The sequence below is a fragment of the Zea mays genome, chromosome 3, assembly GCF_902167145.1.
Source record: "Zea mays cultivar B73 chromosome 3, Zm-B73-REFERENCE-NAM-5.0, whole genome shotgun sequence".
Lineage (NCBI taxonomy): Eukaryota > Viridiplantae > Streptophyta > Magnoliopsida > Poales > Poaceae > Zea > Zea mays.
The window spans coordinates 186,845,126-186,866,443 of record NC_050098.1 but is presented as its reverse complement, the minus strand read 5'-3'; the positions used below and the strand labels follow the sequence as shown (position 1 = coordinate 186,866,443).

The 21,318-nt window shown below is 55.4% G+C and overlaps 2 protein-coding genes across 2 annotated transcripts; both read left to right on the top strand.

Moving 5' to 3' along the window:
• Window positions 1-4,346: 4,346 nt before the first annotated feature.
• On the top strand, window positions 4,347-6,252 carry LOC103652411 (putative pectate lyase 21). The gene is made up of 4 exons (XM_008678003.2): window positions 4,347-4,530; window positions 4,623-5,185; window positions 5,289-5,357; window positions 5,434-6,252. Exons 1-4 carry the CDS (start codon window positions 4,347-4,349, stop codon window positions 5,722-5,724), a joined length of 1,107 nt encoding a protein of 368 aa, XP_008676225.1. The 3' UTR covers window positions 5,725-6,252.
• A 115-nt stretch (window positions 6,253-6,367) lies between these two features.
• Window positions 6,368-8,584, top strand: LOC103651036 (caffeoylshikimate esterase). The gene is made up of 9 exons (XM_008676629.4): window positions 6,368-6,559; window positions 6,665-6,697; window positions 6,780-6,876; window positions 6,996-7,028; window positions 7,144-7,290; window positions 7,369-7,499; window positions 7,624-7,761; window positions 7,956-8,054; window positions 8,145-8,584. Exons 1-9 carry the CDS (start codon window positions 6,557-6,559, stop codon window positions 8,391-8,393), a joined length of 930 nt encoding a protein of 309 aa, XP_008674851.1. The 5' UTR covers window positions 6,368-6,556; the 3' UTR covers window positions 8,394-8,584.
• Window positions 8,585-21,318: the final 12,734 nt, after the last annotated feature.

Below are 21,318 nucleotides of genomic sequence, written 5' to 3'. Positions count from 1 at the left end.
GCCATGTTTAGTGAGCATGTTGCTCGAAGTTTCCGGTACGCATCTGAAATCGGTCGTAACTTATGCTAAGTAACATGAATATCATTTTTTCATGCACGGTTTTCCAAGTTTCGAGTGACCTGCAGTTCAAATTTGAATTTTCCGAAGAATTTCAAAAAAACAAACTAAATCTACTAATGATTGAAAACTATGTTATAATTGTCCACAAATGATACATGTAGGTCTACATAGTGTAGGAACATACCACAAAAAGTTTGGGAGACAAAATCAAAAAAATAAAAATATACTTTGCCGAGTGTCTGGATAAGACACTCGGCAAAGAGCTCTTTGCCGAGTGCTAGCTGTGTGACACTCGGCAAAGAATCCTCTTTGCCGAGTGCCAGCCGCTGGCTCTCGGCAAAGACTGACGGCCGTCAACTTTAGGACGGCCGTTGACGGCCCTTTGCTGAGAGCCCCCTTTGCCGAGTGTTTGACACTCGGCAAACTAGTCTTTGCCGAGTGTCGTCCTGTGCCGAGTGTACAGCACTCGGTAAAGAGCCTCTTTGCCGAGAGTCTAGCTTTACCGAGTGCGGCACTCGGCAAAGCCTTCTTTGCCGAGTGCCCGACAAAAAGCAATCGGCAAAGATTGCAACACTCGGCAAAGCCTTGGATTCCGGTAGTGACTCTATAGTAGTATAGTATACATGTTTGACGTAATATCTCATACAGCTATATCATCTAATTATACTTCTCTGCCTGGCGATCAACTATATATAATTAGTGATGGTTATTGCGCGACAGAGTAACGAGACACCGATGGATTTTGGTCAGACGTCGACCATGCAAAATACGCTGATTGGTAGGTCCTCGACATGACCATACTCTCACTGTCTCACAGTAACAGTAGCAGTTTTATAAGGAGTGGTATCAACTACCAAGCAACTAAGCTGCAGATTTGGTGTCAGTAGCAAGCGACAACCTCACGCAATTGTTGCGGCCGTACGTCCTGTGAGAATAATAATATATATAGTGACCGTGGTGTTGGAGGTTCTAATCCTGAACTTTTTTCTGTCAATAATGGAGGTATAAAAGAGAATATAAGACTCGTCACTTGTTCTCTTCCCACGGCGACGCAGGTATAAAAGGAGAAATGGAAAATAGTAGTAACAAAATTCTTCTCCTATTATTTATTCTAAATGAGTATAGTTTTATTGCATAGAAAATAGAGCTTCTTAGCGTTACAATCTATACCCATAACTATTATACCCATTTCTACTATGTTAAGACAGACTCGTATGGTTAGCTCCGGAGAGAGGACTCGCCACCTAGGCACCATAGGTTGTGGCCTAGGCTGCCTTGCCACCTCAAGGGAGCACACAAGTCCAAATATTTGAGCTCAGTTGATAATATCGCATATAGTTGTTTGCAGTTGATAATTTCGTTTAGGTTGTCTTTAATTTCTGGGTCCATCACTGGTTAGCATCCGGGCCCACGGGACCAGACCCATCTCTCAGGATCGTTGCCCTCGGGACTTGCTCTCGGCTCAGGAATAGGTCCGGTGTTGTCAAGTGTCCTGACATGGAAAACGCTCGGGAGCTACACCAACGGGTCTGGACCCCCACGGGGAGCCTGGGCCCCGCGAATGCAGGCCAGCTCCCATGGGCGGGTAGCGGACCCCCATGCGTGATGTCGGGACCCCACACTTGGGTCCCAGACCCTCCGTTTGGCATCTGGACCCCTTGTAGGTGGACCCAAGTCTTTAGGCTAGATTGCGCCCTTTTCCACTCTCCGTTGGAAGGTCCAGTGCCGCCACGTGGCTCGTAGGCGCGCAATGAGAGCCTTCGGTTGGAAGCAAGCTCGCCGCTCGCATTTAATGCGAACGACGGAGGCATGCCCCACCGCACATAGGGCATGTGCAGGCTTTTGTCAGATGACACATTCGCGAATGATCGCACCACGCGTTACCGAGGGGGCAGTTGCTCGACAGTACCGCACTTGCACCGTGCGCCGCCTGACAACGTGGCAACCCGTTGTGCCTTGGCGCCATGCGGAAGGACGACGCCATCATGAGCAGCTGTTGGCTCGGGTAGTACACGCACTCCTATTGCATTAACTCTCGCGCACGTCAGTGTGCCCAGCTCCTACACAGGATTGCGCTTCGGGTACACTCCGTAGCAGGCACAGTCCAGCAAAGGAGGCAGAGAACACGCCTGGTCAGACGATATGCACGACGGATGAGGAGGAGATCTATGTCCGTCGTTGCACTTACTGCTCCATGTTGTATATGTTTAATACTAGATTGTCTAGGTCCACCTATCAGAGCTCAGCTCATCTGTAAATGTCTCCCTTTAACTTTAAAAGGGAGGACACATGAGATACAATGGACAAGTTCATCCATACCCTTAGGAATACAATTTACAGTGGATGTAGGGTATTACGCTCTGGCGATCCGAACCATTTTAAATCCTTGTGTTCTTGCATCTCCATAGGTAAACCCTAGGTAGCCCCTCATTCTTAGGAATAAGTGGGTGAATTATGCCACCCCGCTGGAGATTTCCTCCTATAGATATGTTTAATATCAGGATATATAACCTTTTATAGACTTTCTCAACACTTTTCTTGGACGAATAACACGATTAACATGTACTTCATTAAAACTCCAAAAAGTGTAGGGCACTCTATGTATCACACTTATTGTCTCGTTAAAAAACATCTAAAGTAACTCTAGAAAAACTTATAAGGGCTTGTTCGGTTATTCCCAAAACACATGGATTGGATGGGATTGGAAAAAAATGAGAAGAGGTTTGACTTGTTTGGGATTCAAACCCATCCAATCCCACTCAATCTACATGGATTGAGAGCTAACCGAACAAGCCCTAATAGGAAAAAAGAGTATTTATCTCCAAGATAAATATAATATTCAAGTTTGTATAACATATTTTTTATATTTTAAAAACTTATTTTATGTTTTCTGAAAATTATTTACACTGGCAGTTCTCAGTTACCCGTCTGTGAACAAAATTATTTCTACTAGCCCCTAACACTAGCAGTTCAAATAAACGCTAGTGTAAATAGGTTTCCAACTATAGATGTCCAAACGGGCCACCCGGCACGGACCCGGCTCGAACCCGTTTCGGCTCGGTACGAATAGGACCGGGCCAGGCACGGCCCGTTGATGCTTCGGGCCGGGTCGGGCTGGCCCACGTGCCTAGGGACATGCCCAAACCCGGCACGCACAGGGAAAAATCGTGCCGGGCCGGCCCGTTGGCCCGGTGGGCCTCAACGGATCGGGCCGGGCACTGGCCCGAACCAACAGTAGAACGGTATATAAATACATATATTTAACAGAATTAATCATATATAATAACATATTATTTATATATATTGAGACAACAAAATATTTATGTATGCATTTTAAATTTATATATGCATTTTATATATGTTTGGCCGTGTATTTAGTATTTACATACTATGAGAGAATTAAATATATTTACATATTTAGTATTTACATAAATATGCGGGCCGCCGTCGGGCCGACCCATTTATCGGGCCGGGCCGGGCCAAAGCACGTGGGCCGTCGTATCTGCCCATACCCGGCCCGCTAAACGGGCCGTGCCGGCCCGGGCCCGTAACCGACCGTGCCGGGCCGTGTTTGGACCGGGCTAAATTCGTGCCGTGCCACGGGCCAAACGGGCGGCCCGCACTGTTTGGACATCTATATTTCCAACCATCACTATAGAGCTTCTTTGTAATAATGCATGTCTCCTACAATTATAGTAATATTCTGGACCCTCTTTTGTAGCATCTAAATATATTTTGTCTTTCTAAAGTGGTGTTTGATATCTAGGGACTAATTTTTAGTCCCTCTATTTTATTTTATTTTAATTTCTATATTTAAAAATTTAGGAACTAAAATAAAATAAAACATAGAGATTAAAAATTAGTCTCTAGAAACCAAACACATTTTAAATATTGACTTTGTGGTTGTGCTATCTATCAAGCACGGTTCATGCTTTCTTCCCTATCCTAGAAAGTGGAAATCTTCATGATTCCTAATTCAAAGAGTTGATACAGATTAGATCTGAAATAACATTACAATAAAGTAGCGCTAATGACATGTTGAGTTACTATCACTGCGCCGTAACGCGAGAAATAACGGATCGATTCGCTAATTTCAGGTGGATAAATAAATAAATGGCCGCTTGGGCCGGGCCGAAACGCCTGCGCCGCACAAATCGGAACGGCCCAAGCAATTAAGTCCAAAAAAAAACAGTAAACAGCAACGGTTTCGCCCTTGCGCGCCTCGTCGTCGATAAACAAATACCGGAGCCGCGCATCGCTGTTCGTCCCCGTCCCTGAACATCGCCATGGCTCCTCCATCCTCCGACGGACAGCTTGGGAGCGAGCCGACAATGGAAGACACAAAGTCTCTTCTCCCGTACCGCACCGCGGACTCCTCGCTGCGTGCTCTGGCCGGGCAGGCCGAGGGCTTCGGCCGGCACGCCATCGGCGGCCTCCACGGCGACGTCTACCACGTGACGACCCTGGACGGTACGTACGTGCGTCTTTCCCTTCGCCTATGCACTGCCTTTACCTTCGCCTATGCACTGCCGGACGTTCGTCTCTGGCCGTATGCATGGCAGATGACGGCCCCGGGTCCCTCCGGGAGGGATGCCGGCGGCGCGAGCCGCTGTGGATCGTGTTCGACGTGTCCGGCACCATCCAGCTCTCCTCGGGCGTGGTCGTCTCGTCCTACAAGACCATCGACGGGCGCGGGCAGCGCGTGAGGCTGCGCGGCTGGGGCCTGCTGCTCCGCGAGTGCGAGCACGTGATCGTGTGCGCGCTGGAGGTGGAGGGCGGGCGCGGGCACGACGCCGACGCGGTGCAGATCAAGCCCCGGTCCAGGCACGTCTGGGTGGACCGGTGCAGCCTGCGCGGCTTCGAGGACGGCCTGGTGGACGTGACCGGCGGCAGCACGGACGTGACCGTCTCGCGGTGCCACCTCGCGGCGCACGACAAGGCCGTGCTCATCGGGGCCAGCAGCGCCCACGTCGAGGACCGCTGCATCCGGGTCACCATCCACCACTGCTTCTTCGACGGCACGAGGCAGCGGCAGCCGCGCGTCAGGTTCGGCAGGGTGCACCTCTACAACAACTACACCAGGGACTGGGGCATCTACGCCGTCTGTGCCAGCGTCGAATCACAGGCACAAACCATATGAACTGAACAAATTTAATTAAAGTGGATTCTAATTTGGTCGTTCTATATATAACCGCTGTGTGAATTATGATTTTGTCGAGCTGTCTCAGATTATCTCCCAGTGCAATATTTACGAGGCAGGAAAGAAGAACGAAGTCTTCAGGTACATGGAAGAACAGGTAACAATCGGTATAAATACATACAGACCATTGTTTTTTCTCTCTCAAAAAAAAACTGAACCGGAGATCGATGCAGGCAGCAGACAAGGACCAAAGCGCTAGGGGGTACATCAGGTCCGAAGGCGACCTGTTCCTGAACGACGCCAAGCAGCACGCCGCTGATGCTTCAGAACCAGCTGACGCTGCAGGAGATGATGACCCGTGGGACTTCCAGGTCCAGGACTCCTACCAGTTCTGCTCGGTCCAGCCCGCGTCCATGGCACTCAAGTTACTCCTGCAATGCTGCACTGGCTGGCAGCCGGTTCCGCTCCCGGCAGACGTTTCCCTTACGGAAAACGCAGTCGGCCCTGCTGATGACACCGCCTGAAATGCGACCCACTGCAATACTCTACTCAACCTTTTTTCTCTCTCTCCTTTTCTGCTAAAGAAAACTCTACTTAATTAAGCTAATAATGTCATACATATATATCCACAGTAACATGCTACTCGCTGTAACAGTACATCGGATGAATAAATATACGGTCAACAAGGTAAAATGGTTCTTTAAAAAATATATCTGAATCCTGAGTGCATCGCATTTTCTTTTCTCACCAAACACGTGGATCGAGTCACCTTCCCGTTGGATTGCTGGAAGAAGATCAACAGGAAGGGAAACGATAGTCAGTAGTGCTGCCTGATCTGGACCAACTGACTAGTTCAGTTCACCCGTTCGCGGACATTCTGCACGCAGTACGCACGCCGTTTTCCCAAGCAGCTGCCGAGGTTTACTTTAGCCGGTTGCAGTGTTTTAAGCACCTTGTTTGAAAGGGGCCAGTGCTTCCATGAGCACACAAGATATACAAAACCGTGGCCTTCAGTTGGCTCGCTCCGGATTAAACAATCCCTTAGGCCTTGTTCGTTTATGTCGGATTGCACCCGGAATCATTCCACCTAATCAAAGTTTATATAAATTAGAGAAACAATCCGGTTAGGAATCGTTCCGACACACCAATCCGGCAGAAACGAACAAGGCCTTAAACAAAAGGACTTGGAGTTGGGGATTCTCAGGGTTCCTTAGCTCTAAAAGCAACCTTTCACCTACCTGTACCCGCGGGTAACCGATTTCTGTGTTCCATGGGCATTATAAATGTTATCTGAAGTGAAGGTACCTGTGTCATGTTGAGTTCACTGGTTGTAAAGCCATTCCGAAGGGCATAGCCATGGTATGTTCAGGAGCATCATATCCTACTCGAACAACTTGGTATCACATGACCTCTACATCTTATGGTTCGTCTTCAAGTCTTGATTCTGTTACCTGTTGTTTGTAGGATCGCCAAAGCGAGGATGTTAACTACGAAGAGGTCGGCTCTTTTTGCCATAGCACTCTAGTTGTAGTCGTGGTCGCTTTGCTCTGCTGAGATCTTCACACTTTCCCACACGCAGGAGTTTGTCGTGAATCCCCGGGGCAACAAGCTGTTCGTTTGCAGCTGGACACCACAGCAGGATCGCCAGCCAAAAGCTCTGATCTTCATCTGTCACGGTACCGATCGATGATGCACACTCTCTCCCTCATCTCACTTCAACCAGTGTGTTTGCCAGCAGAAAAAAAAACAACAAGCATACCGGTCACTACTATCGCTCTCGATTTATCTTCTGCAGGAATTGCAGCGGAGTGCAGCATATCGATGAGGGGTAAGAAAGAACGCCGCCATCCTCTAAAAAACTGCTGATTTGATTACTATGGTTGGATGAGAAAGATGAATGAAACATAGTATACTAAACACTGAGAAGCTGCACAAATATCCAGACACGGCGGCTCGATTGGTGCGGGCAGGATATGGCGTTTACGGGATAGATCACGAGGGACACGGCAGATCATCTGGGAGCAGGTGCTACGTGCCAAACTTCGGCAACATCGTCGCGGATTGCTCCAGTCATTTCACAAGCATCTGCGGTACGAAACGGACATCCAAAACATAAGATACAGATATACTGAACCATGACGACACACACACACGGCACCTGGTTTCAGAGAAACCACAGAACAGAGGGAAGAGGAGGTTCCTGTACGGCATCTCCATGGGCGGAAGCGTGGCCCTTCTCCTCCACCGGAAGGCACCGGGCTACTGGGACGGCGCCATCTTGCTCGCTCCGATGTGCAAGGTCTGGGGACAGAGCAAGATCGAGATGGCATGCTTCCTTTCAGCTTCCTTCTCGAGTCGAGCCTTTTATTGCTGTGGTTGATCTGACAGTTCCTGTTTCGTGATCATATGATTGATATCATCAGATCTCTGATGACATGAGGCCTCACCCGATCGTGGTCAGCGCTCTGACGATGGTTTGTGCTGTTGCGCCTGGTTGGAAGGTCATACCCACACCTGATATCATTGACAAAGTCTGCAAAGATCCAGAGATGAGAAAAGAGGTGAAGATACAACCTTATATCTACTGTTTTTTTAAAAAAAACCCCGAAAAAAGTGCGATAAAATAGAAAGTGAGGAACTGAGGATACCATGAACTGGTCCATTGATTAGCAGTTTGCATAGGTTACATAATTACATACTTGAGTTGATATGTAATACTATACTACGAGTTTTTTCTTCCTGATTTTATGCACAGGTTCGTTCCAATCCGTATATATACAGAGGAAAGCTCCCCCTGAAAACTTGCCATGAGCTCCTGATGGTCAGCCTTGATATCGAGAAGAACTTGGATCAGGTAATAACTCCCCTTCCCCTTGGCAATCGTCTTCCTGGTCGGGAAAGCACTCTGCTGTGCCAAAGCATGGCTAACATTTACAGTTTTTAGGTGACGATGCCGTTCCTGGTCCTGCACGGCGGGGATGACGTCGTGACCGACCCTTCAGTCAGCAAGCTGCTATTCGAGAAGGCACCGAGCAAGGACAAAACCTTCAAGCTGTACCCCGGGATGTGGCATGCGCTGACAGCCGAACTCCCTGACGACGTTGAGCGTGTGTATGCGGACATTATCACTTGGCTAGAGGAAAGAGCGGTCATTTGTGCAGCTAGCGTTTCTAGTGCCACACCACGTGTCTGAACTCAGAAAGATGTTAAATATGCCATGGCAGATACGTATACGGTGTGGTATTCAAACCCATGTACGAGGGCAAGCATGACAATATGTTAGATTTAGATTCAACGGTATGTCGTATTTAACAGTTAAGCCCTTCCACCACCACCTCGTATAGCTTTATAAATAAAACTCATAATAAACCACAATTGTATCTACGGTTATCGGTTAGATCTAAATCTACGGATCAAGAGGTTTGCTTACACCTAATGACTGCTTGTATTTTAGTCGTTAGAACCCTCCATGTGCAATAATATAAATATGAAAGCTTAAATACGACAGACATACAAACTCTTGTTAACATTATCGATTTTTTATCGATGTGTTGAGAAGCGTGCAAGCTTCTCACTAGTCCACGTTAGAGTCACACACAAGGGAAATCCACATGAGAGCCAATCTTCTCGTCAATTAACTTCGTAGATGCCACGACCTTTTCCCACGTGCAAACAGTGCTCCAGTGCAAACAGTGCTCCAGTTCTGGCCTCCCTCGGATGCTCCATATCGTCTCCTCTATCAAGCTTTCGGCTGAAATGCCAAGGGCCTTGTTTCCTCCAGTACACGATGGCGGCCACATCAAAAATATTGTTGGTGTGATCTCGCAAGACTTATATCCCCTCCTAGTACAACTACAATGACGCGTACAAGACCACAAGCGCTAAGGGATACAATGTTGCACGCGAGCACCAACAGTTGGATGTCTATTTCTCACTTCTAACAACTAGGGGTTAACCTAGAGCAAGCAGTAAAATAGCGGAGTAACTAATCTAAGCACTTTGTAAAAGCACCTATGCTAATCACCATGTGATTCTATGAGCATTTAGGTGTCTAGAGCTAATAAGAATTGTCGGGGACCATAATTAGGGGTACCCCCAAGACTCCTAATCTCAACTGGTAACCCCATCATCACAAAGGTGTAAAGGCCTGATGGGCGCGATTAAGGTCAAGGCTCAGTCCACTCAAGGGACACGTTCTCGCCTCGCTCGAGCCTAGCCTCGGGCAAAGGCAGCCGACCCCGAAGGATTCACGTCTCGCCCGAGGGTCCCCTCAAGCGACGGACACACCTTCGGCTCGCCCGAGGCCCAGTCTTCGCGGAGAAGCAACCTTGGCCAGATCGCCACGCCAACCGACCGTATCGCAGGAGCATTTAATGCAAGGATCGACTGACACCTTATCCTGACGCGCGCTCCTCAGTCGACAGAGCCGAAGTGACCGCAGTCACTTCGCCGCTCCACTGACCGACCTGACAGGAAAACAGCGTCGCCTGCCCCGCTCCGACTGCTGTGCCACTCGACAGAGTGAGGCTGACAGCAGCTAAGTCCAGCCTCGGGCGCCATGGGAAGCTCCGCCTCGCCCGACCCCAGGGCTCGGACTCAGCCTCGGCCTCGGAAGACGGTCTCCGCCTCGCCCGACCCAGGGCTCGGACTCAGCCTCGACCCCGAAAGACGAACTCCGCCTCGCCCGCCCCAGGGCTCGGACTCAACCTCGACATCGGAGGAGCCTTCGCCTCGCCCGACCTCAGGCTCGGACCCGCCACGTCACAGGGAAGGCCATCATTACCCTACCCCTAGCTAGCTCAGGCTACGGGGAACAAGACCGGCGTCCCATCTGGCTCGCCCCGGTAAACAAGTAATGATGGCGCCTCGCGTGCTCCATGACGATGGTGGCTCTCAGCCCCTTACGGAAGCAAGGAGACGTCAGCAAGGATCCGACAGCCCCGACAGCTGTACTTCCACAAGGCTCAAGCACTCCTCCGACGGCCACGACATCACATGAACAGGGTGCCAAAACCTCTCCGACTGCCACGACGGCATGTACTTAGGGCTCTAGCTCCTCTCTGCTAGACACGTTAGCACACTACTACACCCCCCATTGTACACCTGGACCCTCTCCTTACGCCTATAAAAGGAAGGTCCAGGGCTCTCGTTCGAAAGGGTTGGCCGCGCGGGAGAACGGGCCGACGCACAAGGCTCCCTCTGTCTCCCATGCGGACGCTTGTAACCCCCCTACTGCAAGCGCACCCGACCTGGGCGCAGGACAACACGAAGACCGCGGGTTTCCCCTTTGCCGTTTCTCCCCCTCCTTTGTGCTCCGTCTCGCGCCGACCCATATGGGCTGGGACACGCGGCGACAATTTACTCGTCGGTCCAGGGACCCCCCGGGATCGAAACGCCGACAGTTGGCGCGCCAGGTAGGGGCCTACTGCGTGTTGGCGAACAGCTTCCCGTCAAGCTCCAGATGGGTAGCCTCCAACAACCTCTTCAACCCGGGACGATGCTTCGTTTCGGGAGTCTTGAGTTCATGTCCCTCGATGGCAGCTACGACATGGTACTCCTTCCTCCGTCGCGCGACGACTACAATGGCGGCCATCAGCCCGCCTGCCGGCGGCGGAATCGACGACGTCTTCCCTTCGTGGCGTAAGAGCAACATCCGGGTCTGTCCCGTCGCCTTCCCCGCCGACGGAGGAGGAGGCGGGGCAGGCATGGCCAAGCAGGAGGCGGCACCTCGTCGGCTGTCAAGCGAGTCGACGACGCCGGCGCCCCAGCGGGGGACATGTCGGGCGTCGACCTCGCGCCTGAGATGAAGACGAGCACCGTTTCCCCGCAACACGCCAACTCCAAGCAGACGGACGACGCCAGCATGCCCGCGAAGGACATGCTGGGCGTTAGCCTCGTACCTGAGACAATGGTGCAGTCCGTCCCTGACGCGACTTCGTCACCACCCGTCGATCAAGAGGTACCGTCCGTTTCTCGTTCCATGCCTTTTAGATCCAGCTGCGACCCACCAAGCGGCCCTGCTTCGGTGGACGCTTTCATAAAGGCGTGTCCAAACCCTCCGGGGTATCATATGCGGTCACCCTGGGACCGGCTGATGGCCGTCTCGACCTACGGGCCTCTGGGTTCCGAGGAAGATGACGAGCCCGACTCTAGTTGGGATTTCTCCAGGCTCGATAACCCCAATGCCATGAGGGACTTCATGACCGCATGTGACTACTGCCTCTCTGATTGCTCCGATAGTAGCCACAGCCCCGGCGACGAGGACTATGGCCCAAGTCGCGAATGCTTTCACGTCGATCTAGGGGGTCTTGACGAAGGCAACCATCTTGGTATGCCGGAGGACGGTGATCCCCCTAGGCCTGCGCCTCGTGTTGACATCCTTCGGGAGCTAGCTGTGGTCCCAGTCCCTGCAGGGTCAGGACGCACAGCTCGAGCAAATCCGCGAGGTACAGGCCAGGCTCGACGAGGAAGCAGGACAACAGCTCCGGCAAAATATCGGGCATGAATGGGCGGGCTGAGCACCGGCCGGAGAAGCGCGTCACCTGGCCCAGGACGTCCAGCACCGCATCACCGACGATGCCAGGGCGAGGCTGCCCCCGGCTTCCAGTGGGGTCGGCCAGAACCTGGCTGCAGCAGCGATACTACTTCGAGCGATGCCGGAACCATCCACCATCGAGGGGCGGTGTATCCAGGGAGAGCTCAAGAATCTCCTGGAAGATGCCGCGGTCCGATGGGCCGAAAGCTCTGCCTCCCGAAGGCAGGGGTACCCCCTGGAGCATCGCGCCGCGACTTCCCGGTTCATGCGGAAAGCCTCGGTCCACACCGGGCGAACGCGAAACTCAGCGCCTGCGGACCTGGGTCGCCTGGGCAACGAGCACCACCGCCGCGACCGTCGAGCCCACCTCGACGAGAGGGTGCGCCGAGGCTAACACCCCAGGCGTGGGGGACGCTACGACAGCGGGGAGGATCGAAGCCCCTCGCCCGAACCACCCGGTCCACGAGCTTTCAGCCGGGCCATACGACGGGCGCCGTTCCCGACCCGGTTCCGAACCCCGACTACTATCACCAAGTACTCGGGGGAGTCGAAGCCGGAACTGTGGCTCGCGGACTACCGGCTGGCCTGCCAGCTGGGTGGAACGGACGATGACAACCTCATCATCCGCAACCTTCCCCTATTCCTCTCCGACGCTGCCCGAGCCTGGCTGGAGCATCTGCCTCCTGCGCAGATCTCCAACTGGGACGACCTGGTCAAAGCCTTCGCTGGTAACTTCTAGGGCACATACGTGCGCCCTGGGAACTCCTGGGATCTCCGAAGCTGCCGCCAGCAGCCGAGAGAATCCCTCTGGGACTACATCCGGCGATTTTCGAAGCAGCGCACCGAGTTGCCCAACATCACAGACTCGGATGTCATCGGCGCGTTCCTCGCCGGCACCACTTGCCGTGACCTGGTGAGCAAGCTGGGTCGCAAGACTCCCACCAGGGCGAGCGAGCTGATGGACATTGCCACCAAGTTCGCCTCTGGTCAAGAGGCAGTCGAGGCCATCTTCCGGAAGGACAAGCAGCCTCAAGGGCGCCTGTCGGAAGACGCCCCCGAGGCGTCCGCTCAGCGCGGCGCGAGGAAGAAGGGCAAGAAGAAGTCGCAAGCAAAACGCGACGCCACCGACGCGGACCTTGTCGCCGCCGCCGAGCACAGGAACCCTCGGAAGCCTCTCGGAGGCACCAACCTGTTCGACAAGATGCTCAAGGAGTTGTGCCCCTATCATTAGGGTCCCGTCAAGCACACCCTTGAAGAGTGCGTCGTGCTTCGGCGCTACTTCCACAAGGCCGGGCCACTGACGGAAGGTGGTCGAGCCCCCAACAACGACAAGGAGGATCACAAGGCAGAGGAGTTCCTCGAGGTTCGCGACTGCTTCATGATCTATGGCGGGCAAGTGGCGAACGCCTCGGCTCGGCACCGCAAGCAAGAGCGCCGGGAGGTCTGCTCGGTAAAGGTGGCGGCGCCAGTCTACATAGACTGGTCTGACAAGCCCATCACCTTCGACCAGGCCGACCACCTCGACCGCGTGCCGAGCCCAGGGAAGTACCCGCTTGTTGTCGACCCCGTCATCGGCAACGTCAGGCTCACCAAGGTCCTCATGGACGGAGGCAGCAGCCTCAACATCATCTACACCGAGACCCTCGGGCTCCTACAGATCGATCTGTCCTCAATCAGGGCCGGCGCGGCGCCTTTTCACGGGATTATCCTCGGGAAGCGCGTCCAACCCCTTGGGCAACTTGATCTGCCCGTCTGCTTCGGGACACCCTCCAACTTCCAAAAGGAAACCCTCACGTTCGAGGTGGTCGGGTTCCGAGGAACCTACCACACAGTGCTGGGGTGGCCATGCTACGCCAAGTTCATGGCCGTCCCAAACTACACCTACCTCAAACTCAAGATGCCGGGCCCCAACGAGGTCATCACCGTCGGCTCCACGTACCAACACGCGTACGAATGCGACGTGGAGTGCGTGGAGTACGCCGAGGCCCTCGCCGAATCCGAGGCTCTCATCACCGACCTGGAGAGCCTCTCCAAGGAGGCGCCAGATGCGAAGCGCCACGCCGGCAACTTTGAGCCAGCTGAGACGGTCAAGTCCGTCCCTCTCGACCCCAACAACGACGCCTCCAAGCAGATACAGATCGGCTCCGAGCTTGACCCCAAATAGGAAGCACCGCATGAACGCCGAAGTTTTCGCGTGGAGTCCCTCGGACATGTCTGGCATACCGAGGGATGTCGCCAAGCACTCGCTGGATATCCGAGCTGGAGCCCGACCCGTGAAGCAACCTCTGCTCCGATTCGACGAAGAAAAGCGCAGAGCCATAGGCGAGGAAATCCGCAAGCTGATGGCTGCAGGGTTCATCAAAGAGGTATTCCATCCCGAATGGCTTGCCAACCCTGTGCTTGTGAGAAAGAAAGGAGGGAAATGGCGGATGTGTGTAGACTACACTGATCTAAACAAAGCATGTTCGAAGGTTCCCTACCCTCTGCCTCGCATCGATCAAATCGTGGATTCCACTGCTGGGTGTGAAACCCTGTCTTTCCTCGATGCCTACTCAGGGTATCACCAAATCAGGATGAAAGAGTCCGACCAGCTCGCGACTTCTTTCATCACACCCTTTGGCATGTACTGCTACGCTACTATGCCATTCGGTTTGAGGAATGCGGGTGCGACATACCAAAGGTGCATGAACCACGTGTTCGGAGAGCACATTGGTCGAACGGTCGAGGCTTACGCTGATGACATCGTAGTCAAGACGATGAAAGCCTCCGACCTCCTTTCCGACCTTGAAACGACATTCCGGTGTCTCAAGGCGAAAGACGTAAAACTCAATCCCGAGAAGTGTGTCTTCGGAGTCCCCCGAGGCATGCTCCTGGGGTTCATCGTCTCTGAGCGGGGCATCGAGGCCAACCTGGAGAAAATCGCGGCCATCACTAACATGGGGCCCATCAAGGACTTGAAAGGAATACAGAGGGTCATGGGATGTCTTGCGGCCCTGAGCCGTTTCATCTCGCGCCTCGGCGAAAGAGGCCTACCTCTGTACCGCCTCTTGAGGAAGACCGAGCGCTTCACTTGGAACCCCGAGGCCGAGGAAGCCCTCGGGAACCTAAAGGCGCTCCTTACCAGCGCGCCCATCTTGGTGCCCCCCGCTGCCGGAGAAGCCCTCTTGATTTACGTCGCCGCTACCACTCAGGTGGTCAGCGCCGCGATCGTGGTTGAGAGACGAGAAGAGGGGCATGCATTGCCCGTCCAGAGGCCGGTCTACTTCATCAGTGAAGTACTGTCCGAGACCAAAATCCGCTACCCGCAAATCCAGAAGCTGTTGTACGCGATAATTCTGACGCGGCGAAAGTTGCGACACTACTTCGAGTCTCATCCGGTGACTGTGGTGTCATCCTTCCCCCTGGGGGAGATCATCCAGTGCCGAGAGGCCTCGGGTAGGATTGCAAAGTGGGTGGTGGAGATCATGGGCAAGACAATCTCGTTCGCCCCTCGGAAGGCCATCAAGTCCCAAGTCTTGGCGGACTTTGTGGCTGAATGGGTCGACACCCAGCTTCCAGCGGCTCCAATCCAGCCAGAACTCTGGACCATGTTTTTCGACGGGTCGCTGATGAAAACAGGAGCGGGCGCGGGCCTGCTCTCCATCTCACCCCTCGGGAAGCACCTCCGCTACGTGTTGCGCCTCCATTTCTCGGCATCCAACAATGTGGCCGAGTACGAGGCTCTGGTTAACGGGTTGCGCATCGCCATCGAGCTAGGGGTCTGACGCCTCGACGCTCGTGGCGACTCGCAGTTTGTCATCGACCAAGTCATGAAGAACTCCCACTGCCGCGACCCGAAGATGGAAGCCTACTGCGATGAGGTTCGACGCCTGGAGAACAAGTTCTTCGGGCTCGAGCTCAACCACATCGCCCGACGATACAACGAGACTGCGGACGAGCTGGCTAAGATAGCCTCGGGGCGGACAACGGTTCCCCCGGACGTCTTCTCCCGAGACCTACATCAACCCTCAATCAAGACCGACGACACGCCCGAGCCCGAGAAGGTCTCGGCCCTGCCCAAGGTGCCCTCGGCTCAGCCCGAGGCACCCTCGGCCCCCGAGGGTGAGGCACTGCGCGTCGAGGAAGAGCGGAATGGGGTCCCGCCTAATCGAGACTGGCAGACCCCGTACCTGCAATATCTCCACCGAGGAGAGCTTCCCCTCGACCAAGCCGAAGCTCGGCGACTGGCGCGGCGCGCCAAGTCGTTCGTCTTGCTGGGGGACGGGAAGGAGCTCTACCATAGCAGCCCCTCAGGCATCCTCTAGCGATGCATATCCATCGTCGAAGGTCAGGAGTTATTACAAGAAATACACTCGGGGGCTTGCGGTCACCACGCAGCACCTCGAGCCCTCGTTGGGAATGCCTTCCGACAGGGTTTCTACTGGCCAACCGCGGTGGCCGACGCCACTAGGATTGTACGCACCTGCCAAGGGTGTCAATTCTACGCGAAGTAGACCCACCTGCCGGCTCAGGCTCCGCAAACAATACCCATCACCTGGCCGTTTGCTGTGTGGGGTCTGGACCTCGTCGGTCCCTTGCAGAAGGCACCCGGGGCTACACGCACCTGCTGGTCGCCATCGACAAATTCTCCAAGTGGATCGAGGTCCGACCCCTAAACAGCATCAGGTCCGAACATGCGGTGGTGTTCTTCACCAACATCATCCATCGCTTTGGAGTCCCGAACTCCATCATCACCAACAACGGCACCCAGTTCACCGGCAGAAAGTTCCTGGACTTCTGCGAGGATCACCACATCCAGGTGGACTGGGCCGTCGTAGCTCACCCCATGACAAATGGGCAAGTAGAGCGTGCCAACGGCATGATTCTGCAAGAACTCAAGCCACGGATCTACAACGACCTCAACAAATTCGGCAGGCGATGGATGAAGGAACTCCCCTCGGTGGTCTGGAGTCTGAGGACAACGCCGAGCCGAGCCCCGGGCTTCACGCCGTTCTTTCTAGTCTATGGGGCCGAGGCCATCTTGCCCACAGACTTAGAATACGGTTCCCCGAGGACGAGGGCGTACGACGACCAAAGCAATCGAACCAACCGAGAAGACTCACTAGACCAGCTGGAAGAGGCTCGGGACATGGCCTTACTGCACTCGGCGCGGTATCAGCAGTCCCTACGACGCTACCACGCCCGAGGGGTTCGGTCCCGAGACCTCTAGGTGGGCGACTTGGTGCTTCGGCTACGACAAGACGCCCGAGGGCGTCACAAGCTCACGCCTCCCTGGGAAGGGCCACTCATCATCGCCAAGATTTTGAAGCCCGGAACGTACAAGCTGGCCAACAGTCAAGGCGAGGTCTACAGCAACGCTTGGAACATCCGACAGCTACGTCGCTTCTACCCTTAAGATGTTTTTCAAGTCGTTCATATACCTCGCTTAAATACAAAGTCTAACCATCAAGGAAGGGTCAGCCTTGCCTCGGCAAAGTCCGACCCTCCCTCGGGGGCTAGAAGGGGCGAACCCCCTCTGCGTCAAAATTTCCTCGGAAAAAGTCTTTCTGCCAGAACATCTTTCGTGCTTTTCGACTACTTCGAAAGTGGGATCCTGAAAACGACGGAGTACACGTAAGCAGGCAAGGCCGACCGAGCCGAGGGACTCCTACGCCTCCGGGATACGGATACCTCACTCATCACCTTCTGCGATAAGTAACTCACGCTCGGATAAGCGATTCCGCTGACTGAACAAGTCTTATTGCTCGAAACCTTTTCTGCCAAAATGATTTTTCATGCCTTCTCAACTATATCGATAACAGAATCCTACGGACGAGTAAGAGCACACGTAAGCGGCAAGGCCGACCGAGCCGAGGGACTCCTACGCCTCCGGGATACCGCGCTCAAGCCACTTGGGCTCCGCGCCCACTACTGATCAGGGGTTCGTAGGCTGGCCCCCGAAGGGTTCGACAGCCGCCTCAGAGCACGCAGAGCGAGGGATGACTCTTGGTACATTCGATACACAACCAAGGCTCGGGCTACACTCCCGAGGTACCCTAGGACATTTCCGAGACCAGCGGGAGCGATTTTGTAACGGAATCCCATCAGAGGGAGGCATCGAGCCCTCGTACCCTATCGAACGGGACCGGGTCTGGCAAATCACCTGCAGGTACTTTTGGAACGCGCCTCTGGGCCACTAGCCGACCCTTATCGAATGGGGCACGGGCGTCCACTCGGATCACCCGCTAGCAACTCACTGGAGACACCATGTTCGGCGCCCTCCGAGGGCAACATGGCGCTTTCCCCCCTCCTCCTTGCGGAAAGGCGACACAGGGGCGTATGAAAAAGCCGAGTCTGTCCTTGACCGTCCTCTTGCTCTGTGCGGAGGCTCGGGGGCTGCTCTCGCAAACTCGGCTCCGGCCAAATCGTTGACAGTGTCAACATACCAGCCCGAGAACTTGGAACTCGACTATGCACCCGGGCTACGGCCAGTTCGCAATAGGGAACAACCAGACCGACCGAAGCATCACGAAACGCGCTAAGACCTTGAAGGAGTCAAACCACTCCTCTGAGGCCTCGGGGGCTACACCCGGCGGGTGCGCTCGCGCGCACCCACCGGAACGAAACGCAACCGAGAAAGGCCGGTCCCCTTGCAAAAAAGTGAGACAAAAGCCTCCAAGCGAGTATCAACACTCCCTTCGAGGCTCAGGGGCTACTGTCGGGGACCATAATTAGGGATACCCCTAAGACTCCTAATCTCAGCTGGTAACCCCCATCAGCACAAAGCTGCAAATGCCTGATGGGCGCGATTAAGGTCAAGGCTCAGTCCACTCAAGGGACACGTTCTCGCCTCGCCCGAGCCTAGCCTCGGGCAAAGGCAGCCGACCCCGAAGGATTCACGTCTCGCCCGAGGGTCCCCTCAAGCGACGGACACACCTTCGGCTCGCCCGAGGCCCAGTCTTCGCGGAGAAGCAACCTTGGCCAGATCGCCACGCCAACCGACCGTATCGCAGGAGCATTTAATGCAAGGATCGACTGACACCTTATCCTGACGCGCGCTCCTCAGTCGACAGAGCCTAAGTGACCGCAGTCACTTCGCCGCTCCACTGACTGACCTGATAGGAAAACAGCGTCGCCTGCCCCGCTCCGACTGCTGTGCCACTCGACAGAGTGAGGCTGACAGCAGCTAAGTCCAGCCTCGGGCGCCATGGGAAGCTCCGCCTCGCCCGACCCCAGGGCTCGGACTCAGCCTCGGCCTCGGAAGACGGTCTCCGCCTCGCCCGACCCAGGGCTCGGACTCAGCCTCGACCACGGAAGACGAACTCCGCCTCGATCGCCCCAGGGCTCGGACTCAACCTCGACATCGGAGGAGCCTTTGCCTCGCCCGACCTCAGGCTCGGACCCGCCACATCACAGGGAAGGCCATCATTACCCTACCCCTAGCTAGCTCAGGCTATGGGGAACAAGACCGGCGCCCCATCTGGCTCGCCCCGGTAAACAAGTAATGATGGCGCCCCGCGTGCTCCATGACGACGGCGGCTCTCAGCCCCTTACGGAAGCAAGGAGACGTCAGCAAGGATCCGACAGCCCCGATAGTTGTACTTCCACAAGGCTCAAGCACTCCTCCGACGGCCACGACATCACATGAACAGGGTGCCAAAACCTCTCCGACTGCCACGACGGCATGTACTTAGGGCTCTAGCTCCTCTCTGCTAGACACGTTAGCACACTGCTTGTCGGCGTTTCGAGACCGGGGGGTCCCCAAGCCGACGAGTGAGTGTGCTGCGTGCCCCAGCCCAGATGGGTCGAGCGCGTGGGCGAGCGCGAAGGGGGGAGAGGCGAGGTGGCCGGAGACGGGCGTGAGAGAGGTGGAGATCTCGCGGCCTTCGTGTTCGTCCCGCGCCGAGGTCGGGTGCGCTTGCAGTAGGGGGGTTACAAGCGTCCACGCGGGTGAGGGAAGCGAGCGGCCCCAAGAGAGCGCCTGTCTCGTCCTCGTCCCCGCGCGGCCAACCTTCTCTAAGAAGGCCCTGGTCCTTCCTTTTATAGTCGTAAGGAGAGGATCCAGGTGTACAACGGGGGGTGTAGCAGAGTGCTACGTGTCTAGCGGAGAGAGAGCTAGCGCCCTAGGTACATGCCAATGTGGCAGCCGGAGAGGTCTTGACACCTTGCTGGCGTGATGTCGTGGCTGTCGGAGGAGCAACGGAGCCTGGCGGAGGGACAGCTGTAGGAGCGGTCGAGTCCTTGCTGACGTCGCCTTGCTTCCGTAAGAGAGCTGAGAGCCGCCGTCGTCACAGAGCTTGCGGAGCACCATCATTGTCCATCTGGCGGAGCTAGCCAGATGGGACGCCGGTCTTGTTCTCCGTGACCCGAGTCGGCTCGGGGTAGGATGATGATGGCGCTTCGTGTTGACGTGGTGGGCCTGTGCCCTAGGTCGGGGCGACGTGGGGGCTCCTCCGAAGCCGGGGTCGAGTCTGTCTTCCGTGGCCAAGGCCGAGCCCCCGGGTCGGGCGAGGCGGAGATCGTTCGGCCGAGGCCAGGGCGGAGTCCGAGCCCTGGGGTCGGGCGAGGCGGAGTTTCGTCGTCTTCTGGGGCTGAGCCCGAGTCCGAGCCCTGGGGTCGGGCGGAGCGGAGTTCGCCGTCTTCCGGGTCTTAGCCCGAGTCCGAGCCCTGGGGTCGGGCGGAGCGGAGTTCGCCGTCTTCCGGGTCTTAGCCCGAGTCCGAGCCCTGGGGTCGGGCGGAGCGGAGTTCGCCGTCTTCCGGGTCTTAGCCCGAGTCCGAGCCCTGGGGTCGGGCGGAGCGGAGTTTCCTATGGCGCCTTTGGCCAGGCCTGACTGCCTGTCAGACTCACTCTGTCGAGTGGCACTGCAGTCGGAGTGGCGCAGGCGGCGCTGTCCTTCTGTCAGACTGGTCAGTGGAGCGGTGGAGTCACGGCGGTCACTTCGGCTCTGCCGGGGGGCGTGTGTCAGGATAAAGGTGTCAGGCCACCTTTGCGTTAAATGCTCTTGCAACCTGGTCAGTCAGCGCGGCGATTTAGTCAGGGTTGCTTCTAAGCGAAGCCAAGGCCTCGGGCGAGCCGGAGGTGTGTGCGCCGTAAAAAGGGGGGCCTCGGGCGAGACGGAAGTCTCTCGAGGTCGGCTGCCCTTGGCCGAGGCTAGGCTCGGGCGAAGCGTGATCGAGCCACTCGTGTGGACTGACCCCTGACTTAATCGGACCCATCAGGCCTTTGCAGCTTTATGCTGATGGGGGTTACCAGCTGAGAATTAGGCGTCTTGAGGGTACCCCTAATTATGGTCCCCGACAGTAGCCCCCGAGCCTCGAAGGGAGTGTTAGCACTCGCTTGGAGGCTTTCGTCGCACTTTTTTGCAAGGGGACCAGCCTTTCTCGGTTGCATCTTGTTCCGGTGGGTGCGCGCGAGCGCACCCGCCGGGTGTAGCCCCCGAGGCCTCGGAGGAGTGGTTACACTCCTTCGAGGTCTTAATGCCTTGCGTAATGCTTTGGCTGGTCTGGTTGTTCCCTCATGCGAACTGGCCGTAGCCCGGGTGCACGGTCGAGGCCCAAGCTCTCGGGCTGGTATGTTGACGCTGTCAACGGTTTGACCGGAGCC